The following is a 13,619-nucleotide window of genomic DNA, read 5'->3' as shown; positions in this document are numbered from 1 at the left end:
TTCTCAGTTTCTCTTTGAAGTTCTATGTTTTTGCTGCATGTATTTTGAAGTTCTATGTTTCTTGTTGAATGTATTTTAAGATTTGTATGTCCTCTTGATAAATTGACACCTTTTCATTATGAAATGACCCTCTATTTCTTAATATTCTTTGCTCTGAAGTCTACTTTTTCTAATACTATTATAGCATGCCAGCTTTATTTCATCTTAATGTGGCATATCTTTTGCTATTCTTTCAATTTCCCCTTATTTTTTTTGTATTTGAAATGTATTCCTTATACTATAAGACATATCATAGAGTTAGGACTTGCTTTTTTATTCTAATCTGGTGATTTTTGTCTTTTAATTGCATGTGCGTTTTAGAGGTTGCTTTAAGCTTTATATTCTACACCTTAAACTTACCATGTCAGCCATGAAGTAATATGCCACTTCATATACGTTATCAGAAGTTTACCATAGCCCACCTCCATTCCCCTCCCGCACCCTTTGTGCTATTGTCATTCATTTTAATTCACTGTATGTTATAAATCTCATTATATATTGTTGTATTTTGCTTTAAACTATCACTTATCTTTCTAAGATATTTAAAAATATATATTGTATTTATCGTTTTCAGTACTATTTTGAAATAATTAGTATACAGGTGGCTGCGGTTGTATGTATCTTTATAATCTGATGCCTTCCTGATGAAAGACTAATTTAAAAATTTTTTTAAGTTTTTTTTTCTTCCCAGCAGCCAGTGTAGGTACCAAATAAATATTTGTTGACATCTCTAGAAGTCACATTTAATATATATATATATATATTGATTTCAGAGAGAAAAGGAGAGAGAGAGAGAGAGAGAGAGAGAGAGAGAGAGAGAGAGAGAGAGAATCATTGATTGGCTGCCTCCCTCATGCCCCCCACTGGGGAGAGCCTGTAACCTGGACATGTGCCCTGACCAGGAAATGAACCATGACCTTCATAGAGTTCATAGGTTGACACTCAACCACTGAGCCATGCCAGTCAGGCTAGAAGTCATATTTCTATAATGTGATTTGTAAAAGGGAAACATGATCTGAATATTTAAAACTTTATCTAATACTTAATATTTTGTAATTTCTCTATTGTGAGATTACTTTTCTGCTGTTCAGAGCTCTATTATATTTCATTTAAAATATCTGTAGCTTCACAGATTTACAAGTTTGGGCTTTTCATGGCAAAAATATCTCTCCTTTGTGTTTACCTGCTATGTTCTTTATAGTCCTGAGTTATGATCCTGGATATCTCTATCCTAACTCAGAAACAGTTTAGGTGATGGCTGAGTTCTCATTGCTTCTCAATAAGATATTTGACTCCTAGGTTTATTATTCTCTTAGGGCAGACAACAGAATCTATATAGGGCAGTTCATGGGTGAGAGTGGAGTGCCCTATTACATAGGAGCCTGGCCTCTGCAGCCAGACTGACTGGGTTTGAATCCTGACTTTTGCCACTTACCAGACCTGTGATTTGGGCAAGTTAATCAAGCTGTAAAATGAGTAGAATGCTACCCACCTTATGAAACTATTAAAAGAAGTAGAAGAGCTTATGCAGGAGTAAAAGAGTAAAGTGCAAAATACAGTGCCTCACGCAGGTTAGAACTGAATAATTATTAATGCTTATTAATATTAGTATTTACACAAGGAAACTTCTCATATGATACTTTGCTATATTCATCACTCACATCCTTTTCTTTTCTTTTTTTTTTCTTTTCTTTTCTCTTCTCTTCTCTTCTCTTCTCTTCTCTTCTCTTCTCTTCTCTTCTCTTCTCTTCTCTTCTCTTCTTTTCTTTTCTTTTCTCTTCTTTTCTTTTCCTTTCTCTTCTCTTTTCTTTTCTTTGGTTATTGCTTTGTTTATAGTAATTCAGCAGAAGTCTAGATTTTTGTTTGTAATAAAGAACACCATCATTTGATTTACATATTTGATAACATGTAAAATGCATTTGAAACCTATCTGGCATCTATACATTAATAACATTTCCCAACTTCCTTTCCTTCTTTTCTTTCCTCCATGATCATTTGACATGTGTATACTTGAGAACTTAAATGGGTACAAGTTGGCCACTAAATAGATGATTTGTGCCATGTAATATGGCGGGCATTTCAGTATTTTGAAATCCTTTAATAGTTAATTGCCTTCTTACCTTCATCTGAACTTTCTAGTATTCTGTAACTTCTGTATTCTAGGACCTACCTAGGGAATATATAATGCTATAGAGACATATGCTGATACTAAAATTTAATGTCATTGCAAGATTCTAATAGAGATAAAATGATAAAGTTATGATCCACTAAATCTTCTGTGCAAGGAAGGTCAAAGAGTAGAGTGTCTCTGCATTGCTCAGAGGGCTGGTGGTATCTGTACAGTTTAGTTCTGGCCCAGATTAAGTTTACATGAGGAGAGTATAAAAGCTTTGAACTAAATATCTATTGTGTTTATAAAAAGGAACTAATCTTTCCTTTCTTTTCATCCACTATGTGATCTTGAAACATTATCTGTTAATGAGTCAAAACCTCTTTCAATTAATCCTATAGAATGTCAGTTATAGAACTACCAAAATTAAATATGAAGAATTAAAATCAAACATTTAAAATGGAATTACTTGGTAACAAAAAGGAAATTCATCTTTTCTCTTAAAAAATCAGGAAATTAATAGTCTATTCAGGAACCCTGAGATTTTGGTTTTCTACCCTTTTTCATCAGTAAAAGTGAAGTATTCCTTTATCCTGGAGTTAGGTTTATTTGATACTGTGACAATGGCTAAAAGAGCCAGTAATATAGCTATGTAGAAATCTGGTTTTACTTTGGTGAGTCATTTTATCTAGTCATGTCCATGAGCAGTGGATTATTCTGGACTGTGAATTTTCATGAGAAAAGCAATGTACACAGCTAACATTTTCTCAACAATCCCATCCGTAGAGAAATGGATAAGATTTAGATTTAATTTGTTGTCTCCAACGTAGTGATGACTCAGATGCTATATAGCAATTATGAATTGAATCACTTTGTCTTAGCTTTTCTTCAGTGTGTGGGTGCTTGGTGTCAGTGGTCAACAATGCCTTGGTTCTGTCAATAATTATGGTCATTTCGTGTAGGCCTTAAAATTGAAAATGTGTAACCTTGGGTAAACTTCAAAAATGATCACCCCAAACATTGCCTGTCTTTCTTACTCAGTATCATGGCTTCTGAATTCAAGCAACAAAGGACGATAAAATAAACTGACTTGCGAATGACATTTCTCACCTCTATAGTTTTGCTAGTGTTTGCACCAGGGACATAATTGTGCAAGTGAAATCATACAGTTGATCAAAAGATACGTTTGTCTAAATAATTTGTTGCAACAGAGATCTTTATTTTACAATGCATGCTGCCCATTCCCTGATTTAGTCTGATTAGAATAGTTGCAAACAAACTGTAATTTAACATTTAACAATCAGATACCTTGCCAGAGGGAAATATCAAGACTCTATTTTTTCTGCTTGTTAGAGATACACAGATTTTTCATTTGTAATATGGGGTGGATTAAGCCCATATTACAAATTTGTAATTTTTTTGTATTCACTGTAGTTTTTTTTCCTCAATGTAAGAGATCTTTTGCATTAGACACCTGGGTTGTCTTGCCATATTATCATTTTTCACTCCTGCCAAGCTATATCAAAGCCTCCCATGTCTTTCAGCATGTAAATCATATTGTTGTCACATAAGACCAGGATAGTTTGAATTACTTCAGATAATAAGAAAAGTTCTTTTTAAGCAAGCATACATAAAAATCAGTCCATTATTTTCCAAATTCAATTAACTTCTAAAAGAATGATGAAAAAGCAATGTGTGGTACGTAACTGAGCGCTGTGGTGATACAGTTTACCTCTCATCACTCTGTTCACCTGTATACCTGCAAAGCAAGAATAGCGTGTTTCCTCTGAACACAGCACATAACAATAGATTATTTTAAGGCCAATGCCAAGGTCACGAAGTACTTGCTTTATGAGTTGATTTGATTAAATGAATGATGAAACTTAACACTGCTTTTAGTTTGGGTTTCCAGAGATGTGACTGAGGTTAGAGCACTGGCTCTCAAATTATTGTTCCCAGGCCAGCATTAACATCACTTGGGAACTTGTTAGAAATGCAAATTCTCAGGCCCCTCCCAAGAGTTATTGAACAGGAGCTGTGGGTGTGACACTCAGCAAACAAATCCTCCATGTGATTTTGGTGCACCCTACCTTTTCAGAATCGCTCCTTTGGGTATGATGTTGCCTCAATCCAAACCGTTAAGATGTAAAGGAGTAATTGGTGCCATATGGGATATTAGTCTGAACTTTTATATACAGAGACAATCAAGAAGAGGTTTTGTTCTTCAAAAACTTCTCTTTGTCAGAGAGATATGTAACATTATTTGTATATGTCAGCAATTTTTAATCTTTTTCATCTCATAGCACATATAAACTAATGACTAAAATTCTGTGGCACACCAAAAAGTATGTTATAATTTTAAATGTTGTAATGTTTGCTTATCTGAGAAAAAATAGTTATAATTTTGATTCATTCACACCAGATGGCTATTGTGTTGGCTGTTGTCATTTTTAAAAAAATATTTTTATTGATTTTAGAGAGGAAGGGAGGGGTAGGGAGAGATAGAAAAATCAATGATGAGAAAGAATCATTGATCGGCTGCCTCCTGCACACCCCCTACTGGGGATCAGCCCACAACCCAGGCATGTACCCTTGAGTGGAATCGAACCTAGGACCCTTCATTCCTCAGGCCAACGCTCTATCCTCTGAGCCAAATCAGCTAGGGCTGTTGACATTTTTTTTATTTGATAATCTAAGGGAAAAGAGGTCAGTGCCCCTGACTAAATAGGTATTGCACATTTTAAAATTTTTGTGGTACACCAGTTAAAAATCACTGGTATGTCAATGTAGCTTTAAACAATAAGTGACAGAACACTCTTTTGGGGAATAAGAGAGTTTTTAAATACTTACTGGGGTTTTGAGCAATACACTGTTAAGATAATGTCACGCTCTGGCCCTTGTAGTTCAGTTGGTTGAAGTGTCCTCTCGTAAATATCAAGATCTCTGGTTTGACTCGTGGTGAGGGCATGTACCCAGGTTGTGAGTTCCATATCTGGTAGGGGTGTGTATGGGAGGCAACCATCCATATCTCTCTCTCTCTCTCTCTCTCTCTCTCTCTCTCTCTCTCTCTCCCCCTTCCTCTCTCTCTAAAATCAATGAAAACATTTAAAAAAGAAAATAAGTCAGCATCACTACTGGTATTTTACAAATGTATAGGTAACATTTTAAGTGTTTTATAAAATATATATAATGTTTTATTGTGGCAAGAAATAATTCTTTATACAGAATAGGTGATTGATTGAATCAGAGTTAGTTTTCTTTTCTGGCCTTAACCCAATCCACCCCATCAGATGATAAGAAATCTATAAAGCTCAGATTGCTTTATAATCTGTCTATCACATAGGACTCAATAACCCAAGCTGTATTATTTGCTTTGCTTGCTTTAGCTCTACCTATAAAATTATATTTCTGGATTTCATATGATTGAAAATAAATGTGATAAAACCCAAGGCTTAGGCTGATTATGTAAATATTGATTGGAGGCTTTGGCCAAGGAGTCTCCTGACTGTTTTCATTTGAAGTACACACAAGAATCCGGTGATGATCACACTTGCTAATGAGTAAGTGACAAACTAAAGAAGTGTCTTCAGAAATCTAAGAGTAAGTTAATTAAAGGTCGAATCCAGAGGAAGTCACTGTAGCTGTCAAGATCTATTTCCTCCAGCTTGCAGCTGAGAAACAGCAGGAATAAAGAGAATATATTCGGAAACATGCATAAGAAAAGAATGCAGTTTCTCAGATTTTCAAACAATGACCCATCTGCTTCCAACACATTGACTATTAACAAGCAATTCCCAGTCCATTACTTTAGCCAATATGTGCCAGGGGCCTGCAAAGCAGTGGGCACTGTGGAACTGTCAGCACATCAGCACAGATGAGAACAGATGACTGCACTGACCATCATCGAGGTAGCAGGACTTTCCTGTAAGTCAGGGACTGTTTTTATTTTTAAGATTAGGAAACATTAGAAGGCTGAGGGAAAATGTGCTTAGAATTACGTTTACCACAAACATCATACTCTTTTCTTTCTAACGCAAAAGAGGCAATGTTCCTTCATTTAAAAAAATAGTAAGACATTTCATTGGCATCCTCGGTTGCCATGGTGACAAAATGACAAAAGGCCTTCATGTGCTTTCATGATGTATCAGTAATAAGCTAAGCATTTGGGAGCGAATGCATTCTCTTCAGACATGTCTTTTGAGCAGAAATACTGTATGTTTTTATTAACTCATGAAGGAGGTGCTATTCATGCACTTCTTAATGTAACAATTATTAAATAAGTTGGGTGTTTTTTTAAAGAAATGAAGCAAGAGGAGATAAAGCAAAGATTCGATTTAGTCGCATTTTCTCTATTTCTGCTCTATTAAATTTTCCTTTACAAGAGTGGTCCAGAAGACATAAAGAATGAAATACATAAACCATAATTTGAATAATAAGATTTATTGAACTTTTCTAAACACCACTCAGGAACGTCCCAACCAAATTTAGAAGGTCAATAAAAGGTGAGCTTCAACTTTAGCTGTTGATGAATCGTCTGTACTTCCTCTTTTATCCTCTCTAGCTTCCACCCTATTCCTAATGCTAGGTGATTATTTGTTATTACTGTTGAGTCTTACTTCACAGTCACTCCCCTATTCATAATCTTTTGAATTGGGAAAGTAACTATACTTATTTCAGCATAAAACTGAGGTCATTACCTGCTAGATGAAATTCAGCTGAACAATTTCTGCAGTCTAGATATTAATTACCTTTACCTACATATTAACCATCATGAGTACTTCATTACATTTTAGATTATTTGCTTGATTTTTAGAATCATATTTCTTTTCAAAGGAATGATCATAGATCACCAATTGCTTTCTTCTTTAGCCAATTGCCTTTTCTTTCTGGTGCCAATTGAATTACCACCAACTAATATATATTTTTCTTGGGCACATAAATCTAAAATTAGCTTTTTGACTTTTGTTGTTGAAGGTCTTGTGTCTTGCAACCTAGTCCATAGGCTTTCCTGTTCTTACCAGTAAGTATCAGTCTAACAAAACACAAAGGACCCTCATAAGTATAAACCAGGTGTCCCACATATTAGTATGTATTTCAAGGGAATACAGTTATATCTCAACATATATTTCTTTACACCCAGACCATGAAAGGGTACTCTGTGTCTTTTATCATAATTTTTTTCTTTTTAAGAAGTGTTAGGCTAAATGGAAATGAATTCATTTAAAACTTTGATTATAATAGATTTCAAAGTTATTGTATTTTGGTAGTAGTGCTATCAACAATGTTATTGTATTATTGTTAGTAGTGCCATTAATATTATAAAGAGGAATGGAGCACTGGCCCAAGCACAGAAAGGTTGAGGGTTCAATTCCTGGTCAAAGGCACATGCCTAGGTTGTAGGTTTGATCCCCACCCAGGTTGGAGCAGGTGCAGGAAGCAACCAATCGACGTGTTACTCTCACATTGATGTCTCTCTCTCTCTCTCTCTCTCTCTCTCTCTCTCTCTCTCTCTCTCTCTCTCCCCCTCTCCACCCCACTTTTCCTCTCTCTAAAAATCAATGGAAAAAATCTCAGGTGAGGATTAAGAAAAAAAAATAAACTTTGACATGAGAAAGGATTTGCCTTAGCAAGATGGATGTATGTTTCCAATTAAGGGTGAGATAATGAAGATAATAGAGGCAAAACTTAGGAAAATTTAGGAAATTTGATTTCAGATTATCTTCTACTCCACCAAAAAGAAAATGAACTATTATCTCCTACTGAAGAAGCTGAAGAAGTTGAGTATTAGAAAACCATTGGCATTGTGACACAGAAGGAAGAAGACATACAAAGGATTACCATGCATTAAGTAGAATCAGACTGACATTAGATAATCTGAATTTGTAGGTTACATGTCAGTGAAAGTTTATGGTTTTCTGTAGCAATTGCAGTCTATGAATGAAATAGCTAATAAACGTGGGGGCTTATTAAGAGTCTGGAAATGGTGAAGGTGAACTAATAGAAAGAAGAGAGTCTAGGTTGTTCTCAGTCCCTTAGTTGGTTAGAGAGGCAAATGAAGCCAAATTTGGGGAATATCAGGAGAGTTTAAGGGACTGGAGGTTTTAATTAGAAAGAAGAACAACATGAGAAAAGAGGATGGAAGATGGATATGAAAGCTAATAATTGCAGCATTTGAGATTATAGTGTAGAAGTTCTTCAAGCAGTAATGAAATAGGTTAAATAGGCAGTCAACATCAAGCAGGTCAACAGTCATAGGTGGTACTATTGCAGCCACTGGGAGTCCATCTCCAATGCAAGAACTCAGTCACGTTGCCTCGAGGTACAAGGTGAAGATGGAAACCACCCAGTGAGCCCCAGTACTGATGGTCCTCCCAGAAAGAGAACAACCACAAATGTGTTCCCTAGAATTTAGCACCAGTGGTAACTCAAGTCAAGTCAGGAGCCCTGGAAACTGCCCTTAAGCATGTGGTCGGTCCTGTGCTCACATTGTGCTGGGAATGCGTTACCACACTGCAAGAAGTTAATTAATCAGAGCATGCAGCTTCTGAAATATGCAGATAAATTAGGCAGGAAAATTGAAACTTTTCTATGTGATTTTTCTTAATGACTAGAGTGTGTTCTAAATAGAGAGAAAAACAAATTGATTGCCCAAAACCACGATAAGCACTTTTAATTCACAAGGGTTAAGCACATCAAAGTCAGGATATTGAAAGTGAAGGTTCTCATAGAAACATTAATTTGACAACATTATGCATACTCGGTGTGGGAGGTTTATATTTAATAGAATAAAAACAGTAGGAAATGTTGCAAAATGTGACTCAGTTAAACAAATTAAAAAACAAATTCAGGGAAAGTCATTAAACATGATTATGGAAAACAGAAAACGCCTTCAAATCTTTAAAAACCAGTTTTCAATGGATATTATTAATTTTTACCACGAATCAATTTTCCTTAGCACATTGCATACTCTGACATTAGTCAATGCCTCTCATTTGCAGTTCAGATTTGATTCTAACAGCAAAAGGAGAGCTTACTGGCTATTTTCATGGTTTAGTTGATAAAGGTTTCGGAAAGTGGAACTAAAAAATACGGGTTTGAAATGCTTTTTGTTTAGTATATAGAGAATATGGCAGAGATTTTAGTAAAATACTACCAATGTACTATTACCTTGTTTATATATTTGCCTTCTGCATACTATTCTCAGGTATGTGTTATGCAAATTCCAGTCTGACCATGCAAAATGTCTTATGTTGGTGGCATTGAAAAAGAAAAGAAGCTTAGGGAATGTTTAAGGAAGGACACGTGCCAGGAAACAAACCCACAGCCTTTACTGTGTCTGCATTTTGGTTCCTGCCTCTTGAACTGGACAGCAGGTCTGGAAGCCTGTGTTCTCCAGTGCAGCTGTCCTGAGCCACAGGCTGTCCATCCTGTCAGGCTGTCCACATATGCTCCATTCACTTTATAGGTGACACAAGACACGGGAGTGTTGGACCCACGCAGTAACCTCGGGGAGCATGTCACCTCTCAATTCAGTCAGAATTAAAGGCAAGAAGGAAGGAAGGAAAGAAGGAAGGAAGGAAGGAAGGAAGGAAGGAAGGAAGGAAGGAAGGAAGGAAGGAAGGAAGGAAGGAAGAAAGGAAGAAAATGGGGAAGAAAGGGAGGGAGGGAGGAAGGAAGGAAATTGTGTTATGAGCATTACAACACTAACCCAATTCTAATTATGACTCAATTCTAATTATTTAATTATTTAATTTTAAGTAACAATGATTTTGTGATTCTTTAGATCACATATAAGTTTTTTGGTGTAAAATTAACAAGAGAAAGCAGTCCCATTTCCTAAAAATTGACATTTTGCTAACATTTCTGTTTTCTATTGTATTTTATGTCATAGCAAAGCAGTTTACAGAACAATGGAGGTCCATTCATAGAAATGAGATATGTAAATTCCAGAGCTAGCAGGCTCTTGGCCCAGCATTCAAACCACCTCTTCAAAAAAGCCACAATGGTCTGCCTTTTTTTCACTGAAAAATCCTTGAACCCACATTTCAAGGCAATGGACTCTTTATACATGTGATGAAGAACATGCTTTGTATATTTACTTTAATCTTTAACCCCTGATCTTTTCTGTTTTCAAACAAACAGAAGGACAAATGCAAACTGTGAACTAGCAGGATGTACAAACAAGTCTTATTGAATATTCAGAAGTATGCTGGTATTTCTAAAGTTCAACAATACACCACTTAAAGTCTTTCATTTTTAATTTTCCTTATTCAGGCACTACAAGGCCACATAAGGAGGGCGAGGTCCCCGGAGTGGACTATATCTTCATCACTGTTGAAGATTTTATGGAATTAGAGAAAAGTGGTGCTCTCCTAGAAAGTGGGACTTACGAAGGTAAGCAAACTCTACTGCTATATCTATTCCTTGTGGCATCAGTTTTTCCTCTCAACTTCATTAAAATACCAGGTTACCAATGTGCTACTGTTTGCGGATTGAAAGCTTTAATAAGGTCGTTTTAGAAATCTATTTCCTAAAGGAAGGCTAAAATACATCTGAATTAATTCTACTCTTAAAATGCCAAGAGAAATGTATGTATCCACTGAAGTATCTGTGATTTCCTCCTGAGGCTACGTTGTGATCTTGCAGACAAATTATCTTCGTATCCAGGTAGCAACTAAAATAGCACAGGGCTTGGGTTCAAGTCCTGTCATGATCTCTCCAGTTTTCTCCAGTTACTTCACTTAACTGGTCTTCATTTCCCTCCCATGCAGAATGATGGAGGGGGAAATAATCCTGTGGATCCACTCAAAGTTCTAGCACAATCGCAGGTCCCCTGGTGCAGCTGAGTCAGACAAGAACAACAGATGAAATTGAAACCTTGAATGTGGAAAGTAGGTTTCCATGGAAAGAGCACTGTAACATGAGCCATGATCTGCCTTATTATTTACCCACTATAGGTATTATGTGACTCAGTTAGTATCTCTGGCCCTCAGTAGTCTTAGATGTAAAAAGGGAATGATAAAATTGAAACATCAAATAAATAACACATAACAAATTTAAACATTTAAATAACACCTGCATGCATATAGTTTATGTCTAATGAAATTATGTGTCTGTGTATGCATAACGAGATTTTAAAATAATAAAACAAAAAAACCAGTGGAAAATAATACTTTCATTCCATCTTTACAGTTCTTATATGTGTAAATTATACTTATATGTATTATTAAGTCTAAAGATGAATCTAGTTTACTGAACTGCAATTAATAGTGAGTGATATTATAAACAAAACTCATAACGTGTACACTGCTGCTTAGCCCATAAAATATCTGAGGTCTACCATCAGCAAATAAGCTGGGTTTGTGAATAGTTAGGGTCTCCACTACCTCCTTCATTTATCTGCAGAGATCCAGGAGACTATAGTTATTTAAGAACTCAATATTTTTAAGTTGCTAAAAGTATTAAAAACTCTTTTTTATTTTTAATTCACACTCCTCAGACAGTTTAGGCTGAGACATTTAGTTGTTTATTGCCAAATTACATGATATAGGCAAAAATACCAATGGAGAGAAAATGGTTTTATACACGAGTCTTGTTTCTTCTTCAGATAGTCAAAAATAAATGATAGTGGAGACTGATTGAAAATATTTTAAATAAAGAAGTTGTGTTAATCATATAAGCCTGCCTTGAATTATGCCTGAAAAAATAATGGTCTAACTTATAGAAAATCATTATATGAAGAAGTCAGTAACAAGCAAAAAGTTTTATAGCGTATTTTCCTATGGGGTTTGCAACATTATTTAGTGGCATTCATTAGGCTGCATATTTGCAAAAATAATGTATTACATTTAATTACATTAGCTAGATATAATATTTACATAGCAAAGAACCAATGTCTTAACAAACAGAAGCATGCCAAGAGTAGAATGATTAACAATATGACCTTTTCTCTGGTTTTAAAAATAAAAACTGTATCAACTGTATAAAAGGTGAAACTATTAAACCAAATATTCATTTTAAATTCATTCTAATATTCTCATGATGAATTAGATGTCATGAAGTTTAATATCAATATATTTAAATATATAGTCTAGCTTAAATTTTAGATTCCAGTTGAATATCCTGAAACCACACAAACATAACCAATTTATGAGCCCCAGAGTGGGTTGTCCTAAATCTTCTTCAGCGTTCTTTTCAGCATTGACAGTACTTTGCTCAGTTTGGTGCCAACTTGAATTACCCCAGCATTGGGGTAATCAGAGCTGATCAGTGAGTAATAAGGCTGAGTTACATACATGACTTTGGGGAATCAATATCATTATTTACAAATTATGTACTTGGATAAATAAAAAGCTCTTTTCTCAGGTCACATAACTATCTGGATGGACACCTAGGGTGCGTTCTCCAATCTCAGAATCTCCACATCTTCCTACAATTATAGTTGAGAAACTAGTGGAATTGACATTCTAATAAAAATTACTGCCATTCCTTCTGAATTGATCCTGAGCTCTAGATTCAGGGCTAACCCTTAATGTATTATTTGTCAAGGAAAACTAGGGAATACCTTATCTACTTTGGTGCTCTCAGACTGTAAAGAATAACAATCATCTGCTACTGAACTAAACAAATACCCTAGAACTTTTATATTTGTCACTCCTTCATGACATCAATCTCTCATAAGATTTCTGCAATAAAATCCCAGTTGTTCTATATTATATGTTCTTCCTTCTTCAGTGGTAGGGCCATTGCTCCCTTCTCTCCTAGTACTGGAATATTCTCATGCCTTCTTAGTACTCTTTAAAGCTCTCAAAAGATAAGAAAATTAATCTTTAATATTTGTGAATCCACCAAAAAAAGAAATCAAGAAGGTATTGAATTACTCTAAGCATCAAAGTAACAGACTTGTGAACCATGTGGGGCCCTTAAGACTGATTCCAACCCACAAACCAAAACAGCAAAGCTGCTAATGCTGCAATTGGAGGTAGGGAGAAATCCCCTGCTTCTTTTTGCCTATAATGCTTGCCAACTTGGAGTATTTCTTTTTGGGAACTGGGCACCCATTCATTTTTCATTAGCAAGATAAAGAAAGACTTGTATAAAAAGTCTGGTTAAGTTGCTCGTAACTGAGAAAACCATTCTTATGATTTTTTCTGTGCTTCACCTCACCATTCAGTTTCAGAACAGAAAACACTCATCAGAAAAGTAGTTATGAAGAAGAATATATTCTTTTAAGCATTTTTCATATGTATACATTTTGTCTCATTGTCAACAATTCTAATTTTAATCTTGGTGAATAGATGTAGCTAAATGGCATTTGTTTTTTGATTAGAAATCAGATGGACTGTCCTGAATTACAGTTATCCCTTGTAGAAATTGACTCAAAGTCCTCGCTTCAAAGGAGCAATTCCGTCACTTACCAGAGGCTGCAGGGAAGACCTTAATGTGCTTGCGTTACCATCTACAGTTATGC

General features: G+C 35.4%; 1 protein-coding gene across 1 annotated transcript in view; it reads left to right on the top strand.

Moving 5' to 3' along the window:
• Positions 1-13,619, top strand: part of MAGI2 (membrane associated guanylate kinase, WW and PDZ domain containing 2) — a 1,152,561-nt gene that overhangs the window by 650,664 nt on the left and 488,278 nt on the right. Inside the window, exon 3 of the mRNA XM_036327675.1 lies at positions 10,424-10,543. Within this exon, the coding sequence (XP_036183568.1) occupies positions 10,424-10,543 (120 nt within the window). The remainder of the gene's footprint in view (positions 1-10,423; positions 10,544-13,619) is intronic.

Source organism: Myotis myotis, unplaced genomic scaffold, assembly GCF_014108235.1.
Source record: "Myotis myotis isolate mMyoMyo1 unplaced genomic scaffold, mMyoMyo1.p scaffold_m19_p_11, whole genome shotgun sequence".
Lineage (NCBI taxonomy): Eukaryota > Metazoa > Chordata > Mammalia > Chiroptera > Vespertilionidae > Myotis > Myotis myotis.
Note: the sequence above shows the minus strand (reverse complement) of the source record. Positions and strands in the feature narration are given on the sequence as shown.